The 26,705-nt window shown below is 44.2% G+C and overlaps 1 protein-coding gene across 1 annotated transcript; it reads right to left on the bottom strand.

The window, feature by feature from the left end:
* Positions 1-309: 309 nt before the first annotated feature.
* ankrd11 (ankyrin repeat domain 11) lies at positions 310-25,893 on the bottom strand (the record flags this gene model as incomplete). The annotated part of the gene is made up of 12 exons (XM_079998093.1): positions 310-593; positions 1,991-2,083; positions 2,343-2,486; positions 3,537-3,635; positions 4,566-7,335; positions 7,631-12,110; positions 12,884-13,031; positions 13,259-13,401; positions 13,709-13,909; positions 15,075-15,248; positions 23,037-23,169; positions 25,807-25,893. The coding sequence occupies 12 exons, from the start codon at positions 25,891-25,893 to the stop codon at positions 408-410; spliced, it is 8,658 nt and encodes a 2,885-aa protein (XP_079854219.1). The 3' UTR covers positions 310-407.
* Between the last annotated feature and the right edge of the window lie 812 nt (positions 25,894-26,705).

Genomic DNA, 26,705 nt, shown 5'->3' with positions numbered 1-26,705 from the left:
CAAAATAAAAATGGTAAAAACGTTTTTTTTTTTTTGTGGACGAAAGTGCAAGTTGTGAGATTTCTCCTCTTCTCCCCCCACCTCCAGGGGTGAGAAAGACATTTTGAAAAAAAAAAAAAAAAACAAACAAACAAAAAAACCCCAAAAAACCTTCGAGAGGTTTTTAAAAGTTTTTTTTTCTCGATCCTGTGTTTTTATCCTGGATGGAATAGTCTTTCCATTCCTCTCTTCCTCTCCGTGTGTGTTAAAAAAAAAGTCTTCTCTCCAAACACACCACTAGCCCTTTCCTACAGTTCGGTTCGGGGGTGGGGGTGGGGGTGGTGGTGGTGGTGGTGGTGGTGGGCATATTTGCGTGGGGGGTTTCTGGCGAAGTCGCTTCAGAGAGTATGTTTATTTCTTTCCCCCTTTCAGACGGGCAGCAGGACGAAGTCGTCATTGACGTCCACCATGGGGACGTAGAAGGAGGGCACCTCGTTGACGCACAGGGACTTGTGGCCGGCCGGGTCCAGCTCTTGCACCTTCAGCTGCCACTCCATGCGCTGCACGGCGTTGAGGGCCGCGGCCTCGTGTTGCTGCCGCATCAGCAGGCACGTCTGCAACGGAACGCAAATGTTTTCCTCTCATTCTGGCATTCACAAAAAATTAATTCAAGGACTTTCAAGTACTTTTCTCAAAAGATTTTAAGCACTATTTCTTTCATTTTAAAATAATACATTTTAAAAAACCCCCTTGGGGTCCTAGTCAAAAACAATAGGATCTTAATGACATTATCTATTATTTATATTAGTACACATACAGTATTATATGGAAGATTCTGAAGAATATCACAGGTTTTCAAGCAGCGTTTTTCACCGCAGGAACTTTCCCCAGGAACTAGGAACTTTTGGAGGAACTCAGTGCATTTCTACTGCAGGGACCAGGGTCTAAATTAAGGTCCGGGGACATTATTCCAGGGACCAAAAAGTCCCTGCTTGGGGGTTAGTACTTTTTAAAGTCCAGGAACTTTGGGGGTGGGCTTGCAGCGCTGAACATTTCTGATTGGTCGAGTAATCACAGCATTTTATTTCAGACACCAACACAAAGTATTCTGTAGTACTTGCATTATTCACAATTGTAATTTACTTGATATATTAACTTCTGACCATTTTAGGTAGTGCTTAATTTGTAAATCAGGAGGTGCTGAAACTGATGCAGCGGGGTCAGGGTTTACACAGGATTTTTTTTTGTTTCATTCAATTAGGAAAATAAATACATCCATGATAAAAAAAAAATTAAAAAACAATGTTATTATTGGTTTTGGTTTGGTTCTGCTCTGATCATGCAGACAGGTCGCTGAGCAGAGAGAGCAGAGATTTATTTTTTAGAAAGGCTGTTTAGAAGAGATTTACAGGAAAATATTCACTTATAATCACTTTTTCATATGTCCGTGGACTAATTTGCCTCATCTTAACGGGTCTTTAGACCGCGGCGGAAACGCAGAATACAATGGGCTGAAGGAACATTTTAGTTCCTGGAAAAAATGTACCTGGGTCGGAAAGTTCCAGGTAATTTGGTTGGAAACTCGGGTAGAGATCTTTTTTTCCAAGGAGTTTACAAGCACTTCAGCACAAAACTGACTATTTTCAAATTCAAGTACCCCAGGGTTCCTGATAAGAACCCTGTGCTCCAGTTCATGATAATATTGTGTTCAAAAATAAAAATTACACGCGACGTTACAGAGTCATGTGTTTTGAATCATTAAATACAAAAATAGTTATGAACAATTAAAAAAACAACATTTAATGGTGTCTTTATTTTAGGGGCCCTGCAATTTCCCGGAAAGTAGTTGAGCACCATGTCAATTCTTTAAAATGAGCCAGGAAATAGAGTACGTTAGGTAAATAAAATATTTGGGGAATTTTGAAAATGTTGTCCGTCACCTACCAGGAAATTGCAGACCGTATGACTTCCCCAGGTTATGCGTTGGCATCACTCGCCATATCTTAATTACCTTCATGCGATCATACTTGTCGTCCACATCCTGTATCCAGGAGATAAACTGCCGGGCGTTGAAACGATCCCTCACCGACTTGTTCTCGTCACCCTGCGAGCACAGTGAAGAAATGGGGACAGCGGGGGGTAAGAAGATCTGCACAGACTGGGAACTCCCACCAGCTCCGCTCGAAAATAACTCAACTCTCAAAGTCAAAAACACGTTCTGGCAAGAAGTGACTAGTATAAAAGAAAGAGACGTGGGGGAATCAAAAACGACATATTCTTTAACAAAGCTGAAATAAAAAAAAAATTAAATAATCAAAATAGAAAAATGAGAACCAACATCAGGTATATAAATAAGCGTGTACCTGGCTCTCAGAAGGCATGTTGTACACCTCCGAGTCTAACAGCATGGTGCAGGCACTGAAAGGCACCGCCTGATTGGCTATTGTCCTGGCTGCTCTGCAGTGAACCCTCAACATTTCCTGCTCACAGGACACAATCAGCTTTTCCTGAATGAGAGAGAGAGGGAGAGAAACAATTAGAGAGTGTCACCTAGTGGAGCCCCATGGCAATAGTAGAGTTCCCATAGGGAATGGGGTGGAGGTGACCTCACAATTGATTACACTGGCGCCCTACTGTGAAGTAGGAGCAGGAAAAACAGCAGAGAAAACAAACAGCGTACCAAGTCCTATGAATTGTAACTTGGCCTACTCAATTGCGCGCTAGTGTCGATTTCGGCAACGGTTAGGGGTTCACGTCAGAAAGAGCTACTGTGGAGGAATACAGGGTTTATTCAGGCATTAAAAAATGAAATTCACGCAAAACAAATATAAATCAATTTTCAATGTGATCTTTATTAATGAAAATATATCCTCGTCTCATTTTCTATCATTTAGAGGCAATTTGTTGTTTCATTCGACGACAGAATTTCGTACCGGCGGCTCGGGGAGAGGCAGAATACGAGACTGATGGCTACATAGCGCACTTTGTGGTTTCCCTTGTGAAGTGGTGGGCTGGCTGGTGAGGTTAATAGAAATGTGGGGTGGTGATCAAGAGAAGCTGCACTGTGAGTTCTGCGGGAACGACGCGGGCCACTTCATTAGAGAGGGGAGATGAGAAGAATTTCTGATTTCACTGCAGTGGAGTAGACGCACTCGGCGGAGGGAGGGGGTATGAAGATTGTGCCTATGTTTCTGTTACACCGAAGCTTTGATCCTTCATCAAAGAGTTCAAAATGCTGAGTGTCACGCTGTTCGTAGATGTGCCGATGCTTGTGCATTCCCATGAGTGTCATGCTCTATGTAGATGCCAGGGAGGTGCCAAAGTAGTAGAGTCATTTTCCGGGATCAGGGTTAATGAATCACTTGACGTAACATTTTGAGTTGAAAACCCTGTGCATTATTTGGAAAAAGCAAAACCTATGCATGCAAAAACGGCATTTCAGCCACATTGCTTTGTTAGACAGAGCTGTTAATTTGCATAAATGTGCTTATTTATTCTGAGAACTTTTATTGATCACCAAATACGTAGAAAAAGAGCACCGCAAAGGTGTTTCTTACCCTCTCTATGCTATGTTGCAGTCTAAGTTTCCCCCTCACAGCCTCCTGCTGCCTGAAGAGCTCCTTCAGAGGTTCCGACAACGATGGTGGAGGAGCAATCTGGTTAAGCGGAGGAAGAAAAACAAAAACCAGATGTTGACAGTTGGTACTCAGCAGGACAACACTGTCTGCCTCCGTCTTAACGAGAACAGCGCAGCGCATCGGAGCATTTTCACTTTTAAAATCCCAGTTCAATAAAGATGTCAAAAATTCAACTGCCGGCAAACAGGGATCATAGTCGGGTGTATATGTTTATATTCTGGATTCAATATGACTTAAATATATATATCTATATATTCTATCCAATTAATTCTTGGTACTGCATAACCCCCCCACCCCCGCCTGGATGCAAGGTGACTGGAAAAAAAAAACAAGAGGTCATTATGGTATGGGACCAAGAGAAGTGCAGGTCTATGCATCTCGTAATAAAAGCTAGCTACATATCAGAGAAAGGTTCAGGTTCAGGTTTTAGAGTGAATCACGGCACAGAAACTGCCCTCACCAAAATAATCAATGATTTCAGACTTAGCGCAACAAGGTTTCAATTTTTGTTCTCTGTGGATGACGATCGTTGTCTATGATCTGGAAATACTTTGTGCAAGTATATTTTTAAATGGAGAGACATTCGTGAAACCCATGGTGAATGTTAATGTCTAGGTGTGTCTAGGCGATTCTAGAAAGTGGAAAGAAACAAATTAGAAAGAAAGACAATGAGGGTAAGAAAAGTTGCATGACAGTAAAATCCAAGCCTCCACTGAAATAAGAAAAAAAAATTGCTAAGGAATGCTTATTCTTACCCTGTTTTTAATTTATTTTATTATTCTACTTTGTAAATGCATTTTGCTTTGCTTTTATTGTTACCATCTGAAGGCCTTTTAATGTAAAGCACTTTCAGTTCCATGTCGTGTATGAAAGGTACTATACAAATAAAGGTTATTATTATTTTTATTAGGCCTGCAAATCACTGTAAAATAGGAGAGGGAGGCTCACCACTGGGATGTGCAGCTTGCTGAGTGGCTTTCCATCCAGCAAGTAGGAGCCGGTGTAGGTGACATACTCAGCGTAACACTGCGGGGCCTGGGGGGTGATGTAGCACAGGATCTTCCTCTTCTCCTCAATCTTCTTCCTGATCTGCAGATACTCAAAGTAAGGGTTGGAGCGGTCGCTGTGGTAGGGCTCAATGTCGTCCAGCTTGATGGCATTGACAATGACAGCCAGGGTCTGCTGGATCATTTCTCTGGTCTGCTGCATGGCCGTATTGACCAGCTGGACCTGGACCTGCTGGCCGGTCGTACGCGGGAACTTCCTTTTGCGTGGGTGCTGGGTCTGAGACTCCTCTTCCTCCGCAGGCAGCAGGCGTCCTTTCGCTGTCTTGTTGAGAACCGCCGGCAACGCAGTTGGCGTGGGCACAGTAGCAGCTGGGATGGGGCTGGGTGCGGTGGTAGCGATACTAACCACTGGCTCCTTGTCTTTTTCCACAGGCAGGCAGGAGGAAGCAGATGTGGGCGTAGAGATTCGGGTGAGAGTCGGGGTAATGCTCACTACCGGGCTCGTTGTCACAGCAGCAGCAGTGATGGCTGATGATGCAATTGCACTGGGCGGAGTGGGTGCAGGAGTGGCAACTGTAGAGGGGTTGTGTTTGCTCTGATTGGCTAGCATCTGGGCCCGGTTGCGGGTCATCCTTTGAGGGATCTCCTCCACCTTCTTTGGGATGTCGGAGGTGGTGGCCACAGCGGTCAAAGTTACTGTCAGCTTGGACGTAGTCTCCTGAGTGTCTGATAAATCTACTGTGCTGGAGATGGTAACAGCCACAGGGAGCTGAGGGAGTGGAGTACACATCACCTGCGCTACAACAGGCTCAGCCATCTGCTCTAGTCTCAGATCTGGATTAGCAGCAGTTACTGACTCCAAAGAGACCTGCAGAGAGTCTGTGAGGGACTGGAGCTGCCTGTGATGCTGCTGATTACTATCGGTGTCCACAGATGAAAACAACATGTTGCCATCGGACTCATCAGGTTCTTTGTCGGCCTCTTTGCCCTCCAATCCAATGCTCTGTTGCTGCTTCAGTGACGGAGAGCTGTTGATTGGAACGCTCTGAAGCTCAGGTTCCAAATCTTGATGGAAGGTTGTGTGTAGTGAGGGTACAACCAGTTCTTGGCCCCCAGTTTCCACCAGCTCTACACCTCCAACAGGGCATGGAGTCTTGGGTAGGTCCACCTCCATCAGTTCCGGCTCCTCTCTATCAGTAACAGTTTGGCGTATGTGTGGTGACACAATCTTATGGTCTGACAGCTCTGGGTCATGGGGCTCTGCCTCCTCTGATTTGTCTGGAAGGGGAAGGTCTGGCAAGGAGAAGGGCCCCAGGTCATCCAGTTCATCCACGGCTGCAGGGAAAGGATCTGCCCAGGGTACCAAAGGCTCATGGGTCACAGCTGGAGCTATGTGACTCTCTGTGGTAGTGACAAAGCCATGGGAGGTCTGTGTGTTGTCTGATCCAACACATCGCGGCTCCTCGTCCATCTGGTGGTTGTCTTCTATGCTGGGCTTGTTGCAGTCTGTAAAGAAGGACTCCAGCCTCGTAGAGGATGATGACCTGTTGATGTAGTTGGGCTCAGCATCTATAGCTGTGTCCGGCCTCTCTGGAGATGGGATGTCGGCCACAGCCTCCTTCTGCTCATCAAAGTCACTGTCAGGAACATACGTCCTGGAATAGGAAGCATATGGAGGGGTGACAGACATATGGCCAGATATATGATGCATTTCGCTGTCCGAGTGCGAAAAGGGGCTGGTGATCTTGGAGACCGCGGCTTCAATCTCCCCATAAGTCCTGTGGGGAGATTTGAGGAGCATCTCGGAGTTCCAGCCCAAAGACTGGTCGCAGGAGTTCTCCCCCAGATTGGCTGGGGGGTGGGTGAGCTGGTGAACCTCTGGGGCTTGCCGCTCAGGAGACTCTGCAGACCAACTCTTTCTCATGGGGTCTTCAACATGTGGCGAGAAGGCACACACCTCTATTGTTTGCGGAGCCTCCTCGGCAGTGCATTGGTCTCCGTCTGCTCTGCCGTCCGGGTCACCTTCTTCTTCCTCCTCCTCATCCTCCTCCTCCTCCTCCTCCTCCTCTTCATCCTCTTCTACATCCTCCTCCTCCTCTTCCTCTTCATCCTCATCGGGTTCGTCAAGGACAGAGGGGAGATATTCGGTCCCACTGACGGGTTCTGAGGGAACCAAGTTAGGCTCGCTGTGATGAGGCTCAGAGATGTCATCTATGTCCAGGGGCGGTAGTGCAGCAGGTGCCGGCGTTGGCGGGGCAGCAATGTCCAAACAGGGTTCCTGAGGGTCAGGTCTGTGGATTGGTGTAGAGGGCTTGAGCAGAAAGTTGTTGTATATGCTCTCAGGGAGGTGGTCACTGCTCTTAGAGCCAGTGAGGATTGGTGCTGCTCCAGTCTGAGGGCCGTCTGGATGGGCTGACTCCAGCCGAGGAGAAAGCATTCTTATTGGGGAGAAGTATGGAGGTGACAAGCACTCCAGCCTATCAACCGACACTGGTTTGTTGTCTGGCGGTTGGGAGGATGGCATGTCAAATTCAGAGCCCGTTGGGCCACTGTGCTGTCGAAGGAACTTGTCAGCCTCTGCCTTAAACTCATCCTCCAGTGGCCTCCGGACCTCTGACGATGCTGAGCGGCTGACCAGGGGCAGCTGGAGGTTCTTGGCAGGGGTCAGGCATGTGCCCTCCTGGAAACTGTGGGATGAGTTTGAGTACCTGCTGGAAGAAGACCAAAGAAAAGCAGACAGATCAGAGAAAGTCATAAAAAAAAAATAAAAGCTGGTTAAATGGATTCATTACCATGATCCCTCTACAGCAAGTCCTCATCCCTTCTAATCCTTGCTAATTTGAGATTGTTTTCTTGTAGCCTGTACATATAAGTTATTGTAGACTTTGCTGGTGACTGTAATGCACAGTATTTTGGACTCCTACTGAGAAATGTATTTTATCCTAATCACATAATCACCATCATAATATAAATGATGCAGTGATATCAATGTGCATCATTGAGTACCTTTCAAAGAAGGATGGGGAGCAGGCGTTCATCGACATGGTCATAGCAGATGAGTTCTGGCAGTCTAGCCCATCAAACATAATGTCTGGGTAATCTTCAGCACTACAGGAGGGTGTCCGTGGGGTCTGCATCACCTCTTCATAGCTGGGACAGGATATAACAGAGGTAGGGGTCGGGACACCAGTTGGCCTGTTCTGATCTGGCCTGGGTGATGCGGGGAGGATCTCTTTCATTTGGTGGCCGGCAAGCCAGTCCTTGGAGTTCTGACTGTCGATTGGCTGGGATTTCCTGTCGGGAGACATCATTTGGGTGGGGAGGCCAACATCCTTCAGCTTCTTTTCTTTCAGAGAGGGTTCCAAGCTGTTGGGTTTCTTTGACAGCAGCTCGTTGCGGTTTTTCCTCACTTCCTCTGAGGACTTGGTTTTGTCTTTGAGTTTTGGATCCCCTGATCTGTGTCTCAACTTCTCCATTTGTTTCATTCTCTCTTTATGCCGCTTGTGGCGCTCCTCAATCTCTTGATCTTTGAGACTTAACATTTGACCGAAACTTGTGAGTCTTAGGTCCCCGTCCACCAGCAACTTTTCTCGTGGGCGGTGGTCCTTCCGCACAACATCCTTGGACTGGCCCAGCTTTTCACTTTCCTCCTTGGCTTTAGACTTTGGGTGGTCCACCCTGTTGTCTTTGTCTACTGTATCCCGACTTCTGTCCTTTTTCATATCGATTTTTGGGCTCTCTTCCTTTGACCGGTCTTTCACAAAAGTGACTTGTGGACTCTCTTTAGACCCAGATTTGACATCTTCTTTCGAGTGTTTGATCGTGCCAAAGCCGTCTACGTACTTGTGTTTCTCTTCTTTGAGCTTCTCCTTGTGTTTCTCTTTTTTCTTTTTGTCTTTCATCTTGTCACTGATGATGCTGCTTGCCTTGTCTTTGTCCTTTTTAGACATCTCTTTCTCAAATTCTAAGGTCTTATCAAAGTCGTCGTCACCATCTGGTTTAGAGCCGTATGGGAATGTGTAAGGGTCTGCCTCGAGGGGCATGGGTTCCTTTTCAAAGGGTAGGCTCTCCCTACGACTGTAGGACTCTCTGATCTCCTCCGACTTGTCTCGTTTGTCCCCCTTCTCCTTTTTAACCTTATCCTTATCCTTGTCATGACTTTTCTTGGAGGAAGAGGAGGAGGAATGTCTGTGCCTTTCTTTCTCTCTGAACTTATCCTGAGGGGTGGCTATGGAGAGAGAGTCTCTCCTCTCTTCGGAGATATCCGGTAAGCTGACGGAGGAGTCGTAGTAGCTGCTGAGGACCGGTTCGTGGCCGCGATCAGTGAAGCTGTCCAAGGAGATCTCACTGTTTTTGTCATTGGAGTCGTCCTTGTAGTCATTCATGGCTTCTTCCTCTAGCTTCTCCAGGAGTGACTTTTCGTTCTCACCACTGCCTTTTGAAGGTTTTCTCTCCTTCGAGTGCTCCTGCTTGTCTTTATATTTGCTCTTTGTCTTCTCCTCGCTTGCTTCCCTTTTATCCACAAGTTTCTGCTTATTTTTCTTATCCTGGTTTGCATCTGATGACATTCTATCTTTCCTGTCCTTGTGCTTAACATCCACAGAGTCCCTCTTGTCTTTGTTGTGTTTCTCTAGGGAGCCTTTCCTCTCTTTACCAGTATCAAACATGGTCTTTTCCTTCTTCTTGTCTTTATGTTCCTTTTCTTTTGACTTCTCTGTGGCATGCTTGGAGTCAGCTGAATATTTTCTAGGCTTTTCGGAGGGGAAGTGGTCCAAGTCATCCTGGTCAGGTGTGGAGTCCTTCCTGTGGGAGTCGGAAAGGCCGAGTGAGTCGCTTAGCTTGGCTACGCCCCCATTGTAACTGTCCTCATCATCGTCGCTTTCGTCGGTGAAAATGTCGGCAATCTTGTACCAAGTTTTCTCACGGATCTTCTCTGGTTTTTTCTCCTCTTTCTTAACCTCGAGGAAGTCCTTCTCTCGGTCAACATGCTTGTCATGAGAGGCCTTTTCCCTCTTGTCCTTTGTCTGTTCTAAGGACATCTTTCGGTCTTTATCTTTGCCGTGAGAGTCTTTGTCTTTGTGTTTCTCTTTGCCGCCTTCCTTCTTGTCTTTGGCACTTGGCCGATCTGCATCTTTCTCCTTGACAGGTTTATCGGTGGAGTTTTTCTCACCCTTCTCCTTGTCCTGGTCTGCCCCCCGGTCTTTAAGCTTTTCCTTGTGCTTGTCGGGTTTCGATTTTTCCCTCCGATCGGCTACTTCGCCCTTCTTCTCTTTGCCGGAGTGGTTTCTCTCTCTGATCTCAGACGATTTGCTGACAGTATCAATGTCTTTGAAGAAGGCATCATTGCCATAGTCATCTCTCACTGATTCTTGTTTCATTTTCCCATCCTTCCTTTCTTTTGTGAATTCATACGAGTCTTTGCGGTCTCTATTGTTACCGTCAGCCACATCCTTCTCTTTCTTCTCTTTGACTATATCGGTGGACTCCTTGCGCTTCTTTTCCTTTTCTACCCCGTGGCCGGAGTTCAATTTCTGTTTTTCAGCCCAGTCCTTCTTCTTGTCATTTACCTTTTCCGAAGAGTCTTTCTCTTTTTTCTTGGAAGTGGCATCTTTTTCACTTCTCTTGTCGCTGTGGTCCAATTTCTTGTCTTTGATTTTGTTGTCTTTCCGCCTGGTGTCTTCCTTAACCGTCTCCACAATCAGTTTCACAGCATTGTTGGCTTTGTATTCCTTGTACTCCTTGACGGGAGAATCCCAGCTGTCATCACCATAGAGGGAGGAGTCGGAGGAGAGTTCTGAGCCCCATCTGTCGTGGTGGTCATCTGAGGCACTTAACTTAGTGTCATCCAGATTCAGGAAACGATTGTTATCATAGCCATCGTACTCCGTCTCTTCCTTCTGCGTTTTCTCTTTTTTGGATTTTTCCCTCTCTTCCTTGGTGTTTTTCTCCTTGTCCACCTTCTGGTGTTTTTCCTCCTTCTGTTCACTCTTCTTGTCAATCTTTGATGAAGACTTGTCTTTTGACTTTTTCTTCTTCTCCTCCTTGTGAGCCTTCTGTTTCTCTTCTTTGGGTTTCTCTTTCTCCTTCACATTTCTCTCCTTTTCGGCTTTGACCGGCTTTTCCCTCTCCTCCTTGCTGGGCTTCTCTTTGTTGGATTCTTTTGTTTTCTTGTTTTTCTCCTCTTTAACGGGTCTCTGCATATCTTTTCCCGAAGACCAGTCCTTGTCTTCAGACTTGCTTTTTGAAAGCCTGTCCTCTTTTTTTGAATGGTCTTTTTCATGTTTGGATAATTTCACCCTGCTTTCAGCTGGGGATTCCATCTCAACAATTAGAGACTTTTGTCTTGAGTCATCATAATCAAAAGAGTAACTTTTGACAAATTTCTCGTTCATGTCTTGATTGAGCACCAAACTGGGGGCCTTGTCCTTCTCCTTGTTTTTGTGCTTATGCTTCACTTTATGCTTTTTCAAAACTTTACCATCGATATCCGTTTTGGAGACTGTACTGTCTGCGTTTTTGTAGATGTCCGAGTTCTTCTTGTCTAGTGTGCTTCCATGCACGTTGTTTTTCTTCTTGTTCTCCTGCGCCTTCTTCTTCACCTGCTTTAGCGACTCTACGCTGGAGTCTGCAGAGGAGTAGTCAGACTCGCTGGAAAGCCGCGTTCTAACCGAGTCTGACAGAGAGCTGACATCTGACCATGCGGGGGAGGACACAGTTTTCCAGCCGTCTGTCCTCCATTGCTTTGGGTGCTGTTCTGCTAATGACGGTGCCTGCTTTTGAGAGTTCAAGTTCCCATGTGAGGAGGAGGAGGATGCGTTGAAGGCAGAGGAATCTTTTAGGCTTACACTAGAGGAGTCCTTTAAATTGCTGGAGCCCTTGTCATCCTCGCTCTCCATATCGCCACATTCAGAGTCCGATGTGCAGAACTTATCGTTGACTTTGCCAAAGCGAACCTCTTTGCTGACATTGTTTTTAGTCTCCTTCTTTCGCTTCTTTTTGACTTTACTTTTGTCTTTCTGCTGCTTCGAGCTTAGTGTGGCGGAGTCCCTGGTCTTGGCATTCGCCACCTGTGCCTGTTGCCGTGGTGTGGGCGTGGGCGTGAAGCACAGCGTCCTGTCGTCGTCATCTGAACTGTTGCTGTCAGAGATGATCCGCCGAACAGATTTCTTTGGTGTGAGCGAGTTGCTTTTGGAATAGGTTTTGACCTCAACCTTGGGTATGGAGATGAAGCTGTTCGGCTTGCTGACTGGGTCCTTTCGAAAGTCTTTCTTTAGGAGGTGTTTGTCGTCCACGGGAGGGACGCGCTCCTCCTCGTCGTCCTCGTCAAACTCATACTCGTCCTTGACCGGCGTGGTGGCGGCGGCTTTGGGGGGCTCGGCGGGTTTCCCTTTCAGCTTCAGGCCCTTTTCAAACTCTGAGTCTGTGTTATTGCCATCGACAGAGCTGGACGGGGCAAACGATGGTGCATCTTCCTCCTCTGAAGATTCTGAGGAGAGAAGGAGGTATTATCAGTTTAATCTATTCAACTAAATTCAAGTTCATCAAAAGTACCTTACCCCATACCTTATCTGCAGTTTATGTGAAGAGATAAAAGGTTATTAGAACCCAAATCAAATATGGTGACTGCATTAGCGCATAGAAGGAAACTGATTTGGTGGAATGGTGCATTAAAGGGTAAACTTAATGAACAAAAACAAAAGATATCAAGATTAGAATTCATATGACATGTAAAATGACTAATGGCAGTACAAAATAAGTGATTGAAAAGTTATTGCTCCAGACGGCTCAAGGTTGTGGGATGTATGGAGTCTGCTGTACTTTGAATGAGTGTAGTAGACTACTGAAATATATATATATATATATATATATATATATATATATATATATATATATATATATATATATATTTAGACACACACACACACACACACACACACACACACACATTCAATGAAATATTGTTCAGATTTGAGTATAAATTAGCACTACTTACACTTGCACTACACACACTTAGCACTACTTTGCAGTTTTTATTGTTACACTAATGTTTCTGTCGCAATGTAGCTTGAATGTTATTCTCCCTTGTAAGTCGCTTTGGATAAAAGCGTCTGATAAATGACTAAATGTAAATGTAAATAAATAACATGTGCACATATACAGTCCAATAATGTATAATTAGATGTATAATCTAAATGCAGTCTAGTGTCGACAGTAACGACAGTTATAAAATGAGATTGAAGGACAAGACTGACTGCATACCTGATGAACTCTCCTCACTTGAGGTGTAAGTTCCTTTCCCCAGCAACAGATTCAGCATGGTTGGAGAGTTGGCGACCTTCAACGGCGTCTCCCCCCTTCTGTTACTTTGCCGTGGATCCCCTCCATATCGTAAGAGTAGCTTTACCACCTGAAAACCAAGTAGTCAAGTCAGAAATGACAATACTGTGTATTAGCTGCAATGACTTGGCTCTTGCGAACACTAGATAAAGGATTTACTTAACGAGCAATATAATTGAATTTAACTACACCAAATTATTGTCCTTATTGTTCCCACCAATGTGTTGAACTTAATGTTGACTGAACAAAATAGGTTTTTGAGGAAATGGGATAAACTTCTAGAATGCCCTTTCTCACCTTGAAGTGTCCATTGTTGGATGCGTCGTGTAGAGGGGTGTCATCATCCAGGCCCTTGGTGTTGACTTCGGCCCCTGCTGCCAGCAGCTGTTTGGCCACATCGTAGTAGCCCCTGTTGCACGCCTCATGCAATGCAGTCCAGCCTGTATGCGACAAAGCGTTCATAGTTGTAGCAGTGAATAATTAGGACTAGTGTAGATTCTGTTAAATATCACAGCTAGCTAGCTAGCTAGAGTTGGTTATATCAAAGACTTTAATGTATAGTCGGTCCCACTACTGTCAAATGTTCATAATGGGAGAAAAAGCCTCTGCTACATTACTTGATGTGTATTGTCCACCCTCGGTTTAGATAAAATATTCTATGAAAGCAGTAATAGTCATCCATTATCGATAAACATGTTTCGTCACACACAGTCTATTGCCCAGCTCTAATTAGGATAAGCATCTCACCTGCAAAGTCTTTTACATTCACATCGGCCCCTTCTATGATGAGCTCCTTGATGCGCCGCGCTTCACCGCGGATTGCTGCTCTGTGCAGCCGAGTCTCGCCTCTCTCATTGCGCTTGTTCACTTTGTCTTTGGTTTTAGATGCAGAGTTTGGCGTTCCCTTCTGACCCAGATTGGACTGTGACTGGTGCTTTGGTGTGGTGTCTGGAGAGAAGAAATTAAACAGATGTATAAATAATCTCGCTCGAGATTGCTGCATGTCAAGTGAATGTGCTTTGTCCTGTGTTAGTCAGAAGGGGGCAGTCTTGTTCTACTTGAACTGACCCTTGTTGAGCTCACTATCACTTTTACAAGATTAAAAACAAGCCCTAATGACATCTATATTATTGAGTTTGCAGACCTATTGTCCAAAATGTTATTTGTAATGCACTCACTTAACCTACGCTCTAAGCCTCCAGGCATGCGCTAATGGAATTAATATAGATGCATAAACTTGACCATGTTTGGCTTGGTATGAACCAAATGCTTTCTCAACCAGGACCAAACAAACCCCATACCAAGATAAGAGGTTCAGTTAAACCCTTGCAATGTATTCCATACAGGGTGTTGCTTGCCACCGAACAGAAGTAAATAGTCTATATAATGTATAACCTGCCGACAGAAAGTGGTGCAGATATGGAATAAAATAAATACTATTAAAGTAAATAGTAAATACTATTGATGACCCTGACCGTCTAATGTGATTTGATTCCGCAGCTGGACTGTTAGATTTAAGTTTGCAAAGTTGTTTTGCACGTGAGTAACAATGTTAATTGTTAAATAAAATCTTAATTGTAGATAAACGGTGAAAGTGTATATTGCATTAGGTTAGTAAGAACCACAAAAAAACAGCTGGTTTCAGCCAGCTGGCACAGAGACAGACGAGGTTTACAGTGCAGTTGTAATATAAATTGATGAGGGTTATCTTGTATAGCTGGAATCTAATTAAGCAGCCCAGTCTGTTCTTTAATGAAGCGTGGTAAAACGGTAAGGCGGGGCGAGTGAGTGACAGTGTTTTGGTTCGAGAACATCAACCTGCAACCTCAACCCCCCACCCGAATCCAACCCCCGAGATCAAGGGATGAAGCAAACTGACCCCGGCACTCATCCTGCACCTCTTCTGCTCGCTTGGACACACGCAAATAAAAATGTTGTGATATAGGATATTATAAAGATCAGCAAAGATCAGATTAAACTGGAAAATTGTGTATAGTGATGTGGCAATTTCCTAATGGTACCACAGCAAAGAACGACAATATCAATATATACGCACGCGCGCACGCACACGCACACACACGCACACACACACTTCATGAATTGGAGCAAGCACCTGGACTGTTGACAGACTCCTCAGCTGTCATTTGCATGAGCAGTGCCACTTGCTGGCGCTCCGACAGTGGGTAGCCGGCCCGGATCCCCGGCATCCCCATCCCAAACGGCAAGCCTGCCTTCCGGGTGTTGGTGGGCTCCTTCTTAATGCGCTTTCTCTCTGGACCAGTTTTCTCTGTTGGGGGGGGGGGGGGGGGGTGCAGCAAAAGAGAGAGAGCAAATATCGTAAATAACACTGCTGTGATGCATGAAAACAACAACAATTTTGACATTTTGAGGGATAACTTGGTTGCGTTTGGCAACCAACTTAGTTGCCTAAATGCTGTAGCACTTCAGAACCCCTTGAAAGACCACCCACAGGGAGGGTTCAGCTTAAAAAAATATGTCCTCGGAAACGCAATTTCCTAATTGTGGTGGTCATGAATTCAGATTCAGACGCTGATCAAAACAAGCCTCTGTTTAAATACATTCCTGTTTATATGCAGATGCTGAGCTGTGACCGAGCTTGTGATTATTCCTGGGGTGACAGTGTTGACTTTAGTTAGCAACTACCCAACGGCCCCAAGAGCCAGGAGGGCTCGGTAGGGGGGCTGTCTTCAACACAGACAGTCAAGAGGAGAGAGAAAGAACGGAGGGGAATAAGGGGTGTAGCTTGGCAGGGACATGCATATTACGAAATGCTTGGTGTACATTTCAACTCAACATGTTCTGGCCAAGGTCACCACATGCCTGCCTGCCTGCCAGCCTCCCTGTCTGCCTGCCTGACTGGCTGGCTGATTGTCGACGTGGTACTACTAGACAAAAGCAGCTGCTCGTCCAAAGACACGCCCAGCAATTATTTTCAGCAGTGGGAGCGGCGTACCATCTGATACCCCTCTGAGAGGGTCCTGGAGTGAAGCATACAGTGGACAGGCTAAGTTTTGTAGCATGGCGATACAGATGCAAATTCTGCAACACAAAACAGAGACAGACACCCATGCTCGATTGTTAAAATCCATTAAAAGCAAGGGAAACGCTAAAAATAGAAAAACTAGAAAGCGAACCATGACCCCTCGAGCTTGTGTCGGGGCATCTACAGCGCACAGGCCAGTGTGTCTGCGCCTGACGTTGGCAGGATCGGCACACGTCGCTCAGAAACAAGTGGTGCTGCTCGAGGCCAGAAAAACAGAATTAATGGAGCAAGTAGGAAATATGGCGGCTCGCACTTCCGCTGGCTGCAGACTTTCCAGGGAATGATTATTCTACAGTCAAAGAGAGCAGCGCTGATGAACTTTCACCAACATCTGTGAACATTTACAGCTAATGTACCCCACATCCACCCAGACACCCCCCCCCATATCTCTGATACTGTTTTCGAAGGCATTTACCATTTAGACACATTCCTACGGTTCGATTAAAACAGCAGGAGCTGAAGAAACAGTCCAAACATGTTTTCCTTTTCTCCCCTCTTTCCTTGGGGCAGCAAAGCACAGAAATGCTAAGCTAGCTTTTCCAGGCCGTGTTTACAAGGCTGGGCACCAGAGACGCAGTAATGAGCCTGGTACTGCCGTCACAGAATATCGCTCAGAAAAAAAACACCATGCTCGACTGCTGCCAATCCAGTGCAGCAGTAATCACCACTCAAAAAGAGTTTCAGCCTCCTGTTTACTAATGTGGACAAGAGGCAGCGGACAACGATTGCTCTACAGTGTCTACATAGATCGTTGTTTCAATTTGACAGCTTATTCGCACTGACAATACATCTCTGTAGCCAAGCTCCGCTCACGGGTGGTCGCAGAGAACTTGGACAGCTGTACATGGCATACAGACAGACGAACGGCCTGATAAAACATCTGACACAGATCAAAAGCAGGGCTAATGGATTTGGTTTTAATTAGGTTCGCTCAGCTGAGAAGAGGGCTTGATCGTTTGACAGCACAAGACAACACGAATCTAACTTCGTAATGACCACCCAGTTGCAACGCTCTTGGACCTGACTGGCGCGTATCAGGTATGGTTTCAGAACGTCATCTGAACGTAGACAGATAAAGGAAAAATTACAGATGAAGCACCCGCACCACTGGAATGTCGGCAGAAGTTTACTTTCGGGGAGATAGACGAGAACTCTCAGCCTCCCAGTAGGATGTGAACATTTTGCTTCCAGATGAGCTTGAAACCCTACACTCTGCAGTGCTTTCCACTGGGCTGCCAGGATGACGGAGAAGGGGAACAAGAAGGGAAAAGCACGCCAGCCAGGCCAGTCTTTCTAAGAATAACTGCCAAGCTGGGCCAAGGGGAGAGGGAAGACCACATTCAAAACAAAAGGGGCTGGGTGTTTGATGTAGCAGGCTAAAAGTCCTATTGTGTAGTTGTACTCCAAACAAAGAAATGGTTGCCCTCAAACGAGAACAGTCACCGTGGCCAGAAGAACCACCCAAACCAGAACAACCAGGTAAGGTCAACCTGTACAACACTCAGCGATAGAGCAAGACACACACACAGCGAAGGAAAAGGAAGCAGAATAAAAGTCTGTGGTTTTCAGCAGGGCTACACAACAAATACACAAACAGGAAGTGAGGGCACAAGAGACAGGAAGTAACCCACAGGATGTTGTTGATGCATTGTACTTAACAGAGTGATCTTAAAGGAGCAAGACAGAGACAGAGCATTAACACAGGAACTAGCAACGCTACTCAGATCCTCTAGCAACTACGTAGCATCACTGTTTATAACTTGTTTCTAGAGCGCACTTGCTTCTGGCGAAGACAGATCGAGTCCGTGCTTGTGTGCATTTCATTTGCCCAGGGATATAGAAAAATAACAAGATGTGTGGATCACATATCTGCCAGATCACAATGCCTGCAGAACTGTTCCAACCAACCAGTGTCCAGAGGAGCATAACTCACATCATTAGCAAACACTGCAGGGAACACCAAGAAATATAGAAATACGCCTATACAAACCAAAAACTTTTCACCACGTGTTTAGGAGAGCTGTGGAGCAATGGACGGGTTAAAATGTCTGCTGCAATCAGTGGCATCCAACAGCCAATGCGCTGGATAGCAGCGGTGAGAAGAGAGGAGCGCAGAGCGGAAGGAGGGATGACCTCAGGAAGGAGGAATGCCGCTGCCTCCGACTTATCGGGAGGAGAAGGGGGCCAAGGCAGGGAGGGAGCAAGAGGCACTGAGGTGAGCAGAACTCATTTTAACTGCAACTCAACTGGTTCACATGGAAATGTCTTCACTATTGGCCTGCTCCAGCTGTGACATTATGCTCCTGTCGTGTTTGTTGGAAGATCAGGGATACTCTTTTCCTTCTTGAACACAGTAATGGGCTCGTGCTGATCTGCACAGGTTTTTAAGTGCTGTAGTGTAAATTTGCCCCAATGCTGTGAGTCAAACCACTTAATTGAATATAACAAAATGGAGCTGCCATTTTTCAGACTGGTCTTTCTTCTATAAGGTTCGTCATTGCCTTTAAAATTCAGCATACAGTCCATATCAAAATATCCATCTGTAAACAGCACTGTACATGCCTACCATATTCTTGCTTAGAAAAAGCCCAATCTTTATGAAAACAAATTGAAACTATCTTTGTAAATTACCTGTCCCAAATTGAAGCCTTTTACCCCCAAACCGACTTTTTGAGAATATTTAGAATTTGGTTGTCACGCACAGCATTTTTTATTTCCTCTACTTTCATCTGCCTAAATCATGACGAAAGTGCACCAAGATTTTCAGAGCAGTCTGGTCCCCTCCGAAAGTAGCTATTTCGTATAATATGGGACAAAGCATAGCTGCAGTCCACCGGTCAGCTGTACTTGCAACAGATGTGCAATTGTATTTTTTATATGCTGTAATCTGGTGGAAATTAGAATTCAGATATTGAAATTTTACATTGAATTCAAAGTTCACCAAATTGCTCACAAAAATGCTCAGACTGAACTTCATAGATCTTCCATATGATTTGCTAATATCTGTAAAATTGAGTATACAAATGGCGCTATTGCTCTCCACCTTATTCAGTAACAAACCACATTGATGTAAAATGGCTAAGCTGTTCCCCGGCCGCCTAATTGCTGCTTGCAGCTATATTTCCAACTTGGACATTCTCTAAAATATGGACAGAAGAGGGCATTGCGTCAAAGCTCACAGACTTTGCATGTTTCTATTGTGGCACAGGCTGAAGGTATAGTATACCTTTTCTTTAGTGGAGGCAGAATATTATTATTTATATATTATTCATCAGTCGGAAACACGTCAATCACTTGGGATTCTTCAAGTTGAGCAGTCGTATTTTTTTCAGTAATACAATACAAGAACAGGATAAAACAGATAGAAGCTTACAAAATGCACAGGGATAACATTTCAATGAGGAATTATAAATAAGGGGAATCATAAATATATATTTAATGTGTGAATGTGATCACAGCTCTCCATGCACCCGGATTGCAGGGAGCAGCATGGAGAGCCGTGTTTGCATTTGGCCGAGCCCCACTCCTCCAAATAAAACGACAAAGCTGACTCATAGATTTGTTACGATTATTTTCGCGAATAACGCATGGAGAGGGTTATCGGGGAGAGAGTCATGGAGAAAGTGTCCGCATTATGCGCGGTTTCATTCCATACCCACATGTTTCGTTTCGCTGTTCTGATGCGCCAATGGCGGCCCATTGCTGATTGCTCGTGCATCGTCTGTACCATCAGAGAGGGAGACGGGTGCGATTCCGATTCTACTGACAACATTTTGAGGCGGTATATAATATAATATATTATATATAATATAATATTTAATATTTGACATATACATATATTCCTAAGAGCAGTGGATTTTTCTTTTCATGTTTGGATACTGCAAGTGTAGTATGGGGATGTGTGGCACAGCACTTCCACCTTGCAATTCCAGAGACCGGAATTTAATTGGTTTTAGAGTGTCTACCTGGCTGTACAATTGATTGGCATCCCTTTCAGGGTGCCTTTCTGTGAAGTGGGACTGCTACCCACCTACCCCAATACCCGGAACAGGGAAAGCAGATGGATGGAGATATGGCAAAATGCAATATATATACAAGAGCCTTTCTTGTCTAGTCAAATCTAATCTTAACCTTAATCAACATCTAATTTTAAACCTGCACTATGTCATTTTGTAAAAGAGCACCTATGATTTTTCCCAGCGTTGCTTCAGAGCGAACTGAATAGGGGAAAAGGGGGCAAAAAATAGAAGCGAGCAAATTTTTCTTGAGAAGAAAAACAACTGTACCTAGAAGCCAACAGTAAAATGTTTTTTCGCTTCACATCTTATGGAAATTAACATCCTGACCTGCTTATGACATCACTTCCGCTAGACCCAAGTTTTCCCTCCACTGGTCGCAACTGTTCCACTTAGTTTCTAGTGAAGTGGTCCATCTATTCAAATGTAGATGGTTAGATTTGTGTTATTAATATACTCACTTTATTTATTTCTAAAATACTGTGTTGTCTCCTCATGAAGAAGTTGCACAGTAAAGTTGCATTTAATGATGGAGCACTATTCTGTCAAAACAATATCAATGTTACTGCTGAGGTCAAAGCCACAGGACATCAACTGAGAATTTTTTTAGTAGCTTTGCAACTCCATCATGATTAGTGACAATAGCCTGGGAAGTTTGTTGGGGGGGTGGGGGGGGCTTTGATGTGTCAGAGGTGTAAAGTACTGCCTGTAGGTAGAGAACTCCATAGGGGAGAGCAAATGACCCAGCAGGTAAGGAAATGGGGAGGCCAAAACACCAAAAGATCATATTAAATCACGTGTTTCACAAACAAGAGCAATGACATAATGGACAGAAGGAAACTGACAGAGAAGAGACCAGTATGAGGAAGTGTAAGACAACTTTTATTCAGAAGGGCCAGTCTGACAACAACAACAATAGTTCTTTGGCCAATAATTTGGCAATAAGCTTGTTCTTACCCCGCTATTAATGCTCAATACTCTTGCCCATTTGTTTAGATGGAATGCAGTATAAAAAACACCTTCGATAATCCCTATCATTGATAGTGTGAGGTTTATTTTTGTGAATGTCGCCAAGCTCTAGTTTGGCTGATCATTTCCACTATGCAGTATTACACACTGAACTTCATGTCATTAACCCAGGTGTACTCAATCCCATGACTTAGGGCTTCCTTGCCAGCAGTTTGCCATTAAGAGTTGTAAAAATAATGTTTTCTGTTTTCCTGATTCCCTTAAGTGGCTTGTTTTTTTAAATGCTGACTATTATTTTTAAAATCTTTTCATGTTCTCATATCTGTATCAACATTGTTTAGGGAAGCTAGTAAGCATCTCAACAAAGTAATGATATCCGTGGACAAAAAAAAACTTTGAAACACAAGTTTTAGCAGTGGTACTCAGTTGTTGAGACAGGAGCTAGAGGCAAGCACCAACAACAGATCAACTCTCGCTATTAGCATACAAATAGACAGACGATCCCTCTATTGCTCCTGAGAAAAGCAGGCTGATGTACCCCCTACCCCTCACCTCTTTGAAAAGGAGGGGGTTGAAAGGACACTTTCTGCAAACAGAACAGGGAAGAGTGACTAGGGTGACTAAAGCCTGCTTTATAGTCGCTGCAAGCGAGTCATGCAGCTCATGGCGCACGCTGCCAGAGAGCAAAAGCATTATAGTTGCGTGTTGCTGTTTAGATGCCGTGGTGATATTCTCCTGAAAGACAGGGGCAATGTGCACAAAGCACCAGGGTAAACTGAAATAACTGCGGTAAACATTACAAAGAAGTCCTGAGGGAAGGATTTGAATAACTAGAAAAGAGCAGTAAAATACAATAGAAAGTGTTGAATTTATGTATATTTATTGCAGTCAGTGCAGGTTTTTGAAAAATATATATAATTGTGAGTTAATGCATATTGTCGGTGTGCACACACATTACGAAGACACAAAATATAACATTTTGTCGTCAGAAACAGCTCATCACGAGCATGACGGTTCATTGCCATCTAACACAAAACAAAGAGACAAATCTCTCAACACAACACAGCTCAACTCCAACAGAGAAAGTGGACGGAGCTTCAGATAGTGTGCCCATTAAAAGGAGTGATGAACAAGTGCGTTGAGCTCTCACATTCAAACATCCCTAAACTTCCTTTAGGCTAAAAAGCAGTTACACACACCAAGCGCACACCATCACACGTGACTACAGAGACACACATCCAGTCTTACCCAGCTCGAGTCCCAAACCATAACAGTCCTCGACATGCAGGCTTTCTGAGAATGCGTGATGAATCATTAAACCGGCAATCCAAGAGTAGCGTCTTCTGACCAACTGCAACAAATTAACCCCACAAGACTAACAGCCTGAGCAACACCAGGAGTGCTATCCTCTCTTCGCTCTCCACAGTAAACAAAAACACAAAAGCCTTACCCCAGTCAGCCCCATTCAGTCCTGCAGCTTCCAAAAATTCTCTATTCATTGGCTCATGATTTTCTTGTGGTCTTTTACTTTATAGACTTTTTCAGTAAGAAGAGACTGCTCGGTTGTGTTTCTCCCTCAAATACGCGCACAGCTAAGATTGCCAAGATCCCTTTCACTTCACACGGCCCCTCCTCCTTTTCCTCTTCAGAGCATGCGTGACTACTTCCTGTCAGACAGAGAGGATGTGATGTAATAACACCAGACCACCTCCTATCTGGCTCCCACTTTAAAACCCAATCAAGTAAAAAATAAACATCTAAATGGATAATTAATTACTAAAATGAACCAGTCCTTAAAACTCAAAAGTCTAATTTATACAGTGTCGCATGACAATTTATGGTCTACCTCTGCACTGAGGCTGGGCTCACAAGTGACTGGGCTGTTTGCCTTGTTACTATAGAAACGATGATAGCTGGATGCAGTGCAACGAAAGCCTCTTTTGCTGATAGAGACAACTGTCAACAGTTTAGGCAGACTAAATGTACATTAGACTTTAGCCTTATGAAACAGATACAAATGTCTTACCTGAGTCCGAGTCTTTCTGCTCACCGTTGGCTCCGACGGTAAAGGGCAGCTTCCGTTTAGAGGCCTTCTCTTTCATCTCTTTGACCCCATCGCCGCGCTCCAGCTTTGGAGTCTTGTTTGACAACAATTTATCCTGAGCAGAGTGGAGAGAGAGAACACTGTAAATAAATGTATCGGACTGGGTTTGAATGACATAACACAGCAACAACGCCATTCAAAGTAATAGAAGATCAAGAGGGGTGCGGAGGAAAAAATAAAGATTAAGTTTGCTGAACCAGGCAGAGAATGAGAAGGAAGCATAGAGTAGCTTAAACTTTGATCTCTTTAGCCCTGCTATGCTTGTAGCCATTAGCACTTTTCAAGAGAGCTGAGCTTTTCCATGGAATCTTTTCCCGGATTCCTGGCTCTACTCGTCACAGCAGAAAGTCCCAGCAACAACTGACTTCAGCACCCTATCTTCCATTAAAATAAACCACAAACCTGACAGTGTCTGCTGGCAGCTGGGTATGGATACCATTTCCAAAGCTGCACGCCTAATTTCCAGCCAAACCATACTTGTTGTCTTTAGACCTTGAGTAAATGATTGCAGACCCAGCTCCTGTGCAATGGTCATATTTAGTCATCAAATAGTTAATGGGCATAAAAAAATTGTAGGCGATCCTCGAGCAAAATCCTGTTATTTAGTTTGGATCCTGGATATACAGGATATAACGGTGGGGAAAATAATTTGCGAAATGTGACTACAATAGATACTACAACTACCAAATGAGAATAAAAATAATGTGGGAAGAAATATGCAGACACAAACAAAAAAGCACAAATGGTGGATGGACAGCAAGGTGTTACATCCATTAAAACAATTACCACTTCATAAACCCCAACTTCTTCTTAAAAAACTTTTGGATCAGTAAAATGGCTCTACAGTTTGCAATAACTATTAAATATATTACCGGGTAGGGCTGAGTGGGGTGGGTGATAATTCCATATTATCATGTAACATATGTAGCCAGGCCAGTATGGTGTTATCATGAAATAAAGATATTGCCATATCATATTAAGACACAAATTTGTAGTCTAAATCGATGACATGATACCGCCAAAAATTCCTCACAATATGATGACAATTAGAGGGAGTTCTGTTTACAAAGCAGGAGATAGGGTCTGCTAAGGTTTGGCAGTTTTATTCCTTAATTCTTAAAGTGGAATTGTGCAATTTCCATTCAGGGGTGGAGGTGTTGGGCAAAAAACCCAACCTCCAAACAAAATCCCAAAAACCTGTATGTTGCATGTGCAAGATGCATGCATCAAGTTTTTGCTGAGGCAGTTCCTTATATTTTGTATATATGCAATCCCTATACACATTGATATACTCAAAAGGATTTAAAAAAACCAAAAAAAACCTTTGGAAACCACATTTAATACTAGACTTTCAAGAGTCAAATCAAGTATTGATCGTGAAGATCAATACTTGATTTGACACGATTGAAAGAATGCTGAAAGAAACCAATGCTAATACATGCAGGCAAAATGGCAGTAAAAGATGTTTTTAGTTTTAGCAATTAGTTATCAGTTCAATCTTAATACTACACAAGCAGAAACGGTAAAGTCTTGAAAGAAGGATGAACGTTGATGTAAAGGGAAGGGAACTTTTACATCAAAACTATTCATTGGTAAATGAATAACATTCATATAATCTATATAATAATAAAAAAATCAATTGTATGAACTTAGCTGTTCAATGTTATTAAGCGATTTCACAAATATAGGCACAAAGCTGTAAGGGAGTTGTTGCTAAAACTTAAACGTCAAGACCTGAGAAGACCTCAAAGCACCTTGAAGTAGTGAATATGTAAATATTGTGTAGAATTCCTTGTGATTATCATGACAATAAATGATTCACCCTGCCCTGTGGTAATGCAGAGTAAGGTACAAACATACACACCTTCCTTTTCTCTCTCTGTGGCTCTCTAGTATGTGTCAGTTTAAGCCCCTCCCTCCCGTCTCACCCCAGTGATAAGACTATGATGTCATGGTACAGTAGAGACAGACTATGGTGAGCTGATCTCTCTTTCATCCTCCCTCTCACTCTGTCCCTCTGTCCTTTTCTCACAAACTTTGCAGCCTGCAGAGGCACTCTAAACAGAGTAGACAATACAAACAAAGCCTGACACACGGGCACGTCGGAGTGTGTTAGAAGGTCTTATTCAACGGTGGAATTCGGAGAAGAGAAACACGTGAGGAGCAGTGGTGGACAACAGTAATTTCAAGTCGGCAGAAGAGGAAGAGCTGATTCCTCACAGTTAAAGTTTGGCTTGTTTTGCGCAGAGCTGAATTAAAAAGACAGCCGTGACCTCCATAAATAGTCAAATAAACAAAACAATGACATAAAGAGACCTGCCCATGAAAATAAAAACATCTGCCCTCTTAAGAGGCTCCACGTTGTCTCCGAGCATCTCTCTCCCTCCCTCCCTGACAGATTCTGATGCAATCCAAAGGTCTGTACATCCAGTGAAGTAAGCTGCCCCCTTCACTGCCAACAGAACATGCTACTAGCAAGCAGCTCAGCATTATAATACTATATTATATGCTTATTTACATGGTCATGAATGTGTGTGTGTGTATATATATATATATATATATATATATATATATATATATATATATATATATATATATATATATGTGTGTGTGTGTGTGTGTGTGTGTGTGTGTGTGTGTGTGTGTGTGTGTGTGTTGAGCGTTTTGCATGTTTATCTGTGTGTGTTCTCACCTTTTTCCCCCCCTGTTTTTCCACCATGTCGGTGTTGAGTGGGAAGTGATCCAGCTGGGGGGGCTTGGAACCCCCACCTTTGGGCATCGTTCAGCTCTCCCCACGCCAAGCCTCATTCACGCTGCCATTGCATCGTCATCGACCGTCTAGAGCAAAAAAAAAAAAAGGGGGGGGGGGGGGGTTAGCACCTGGTCACTTTGCTTCTTTTGAAAAACACATTTTGGCACAATGCAGCCATTAGCGGTACATTAATCTATCCATTTTCCCACAATCACACCGCTGGCTATGCAAGAAAGGGGGAGCAGTGAGCAAGGTAGTCTGGGGAGCAAGAAAGGCAGGACACAAGGTTTTTTATTTCTAAACAATGAGGGAACCAGGTGTGGCAGCACAGCCTCAAACTAAACAGATAGCGATTCAGAATCTGAGGACTTTTACTGACTGGCAAGGACTCAGGACAACAACACGACAAAGGAGTCATGTTGTGGCACGAGTCTTCCCAAAAAACAGACATACAGATATCAGACGTACTTTCCACGAAGACAAGTTCATTCTTGGGAGTGCTTTGAGTGCTTCGCTGATCTCTTTTCTCTCATTCATTCTCTCTCTCCATCTCTCATTCTCTCCCGCAGCACAGTATGAATAAGTCAGATTTGGTACCCTCAATATTCTCTCCTAGGCCATGAGTTGTCTCTTCCAAAGGCTTGTGTGTGTGTGTATTTGTGTGCACGTTTGATTTTTTCAGTCAGTCAGTGTTTGTTGGGGAGTGTGCATGTGAACAGTGAGGACCAGAGCTGTATCTTTATCCTCCACACACACACACACACACCCACACACACACACGTTTCGCTGCAGATCTCCTATTGAAACCCAGCTATTTATAGCTCTGCAGTTCCGTCAGT

Source organism: Zeus faber, assembly GCF_960531495.2.
Source record: "Zeus faber genome assembly, chromosome: 3".
Lineage (NCBI taxonomy): Eukaryota > Metazoa > Chordata > Actinopteri > Zeiformes > Zeidae > Zeus > Zeus faber.
Note: the sequence above shows the minus strand (reverse complement) of the source record. Positions and strands in the feature narration are given on the sequence as shown.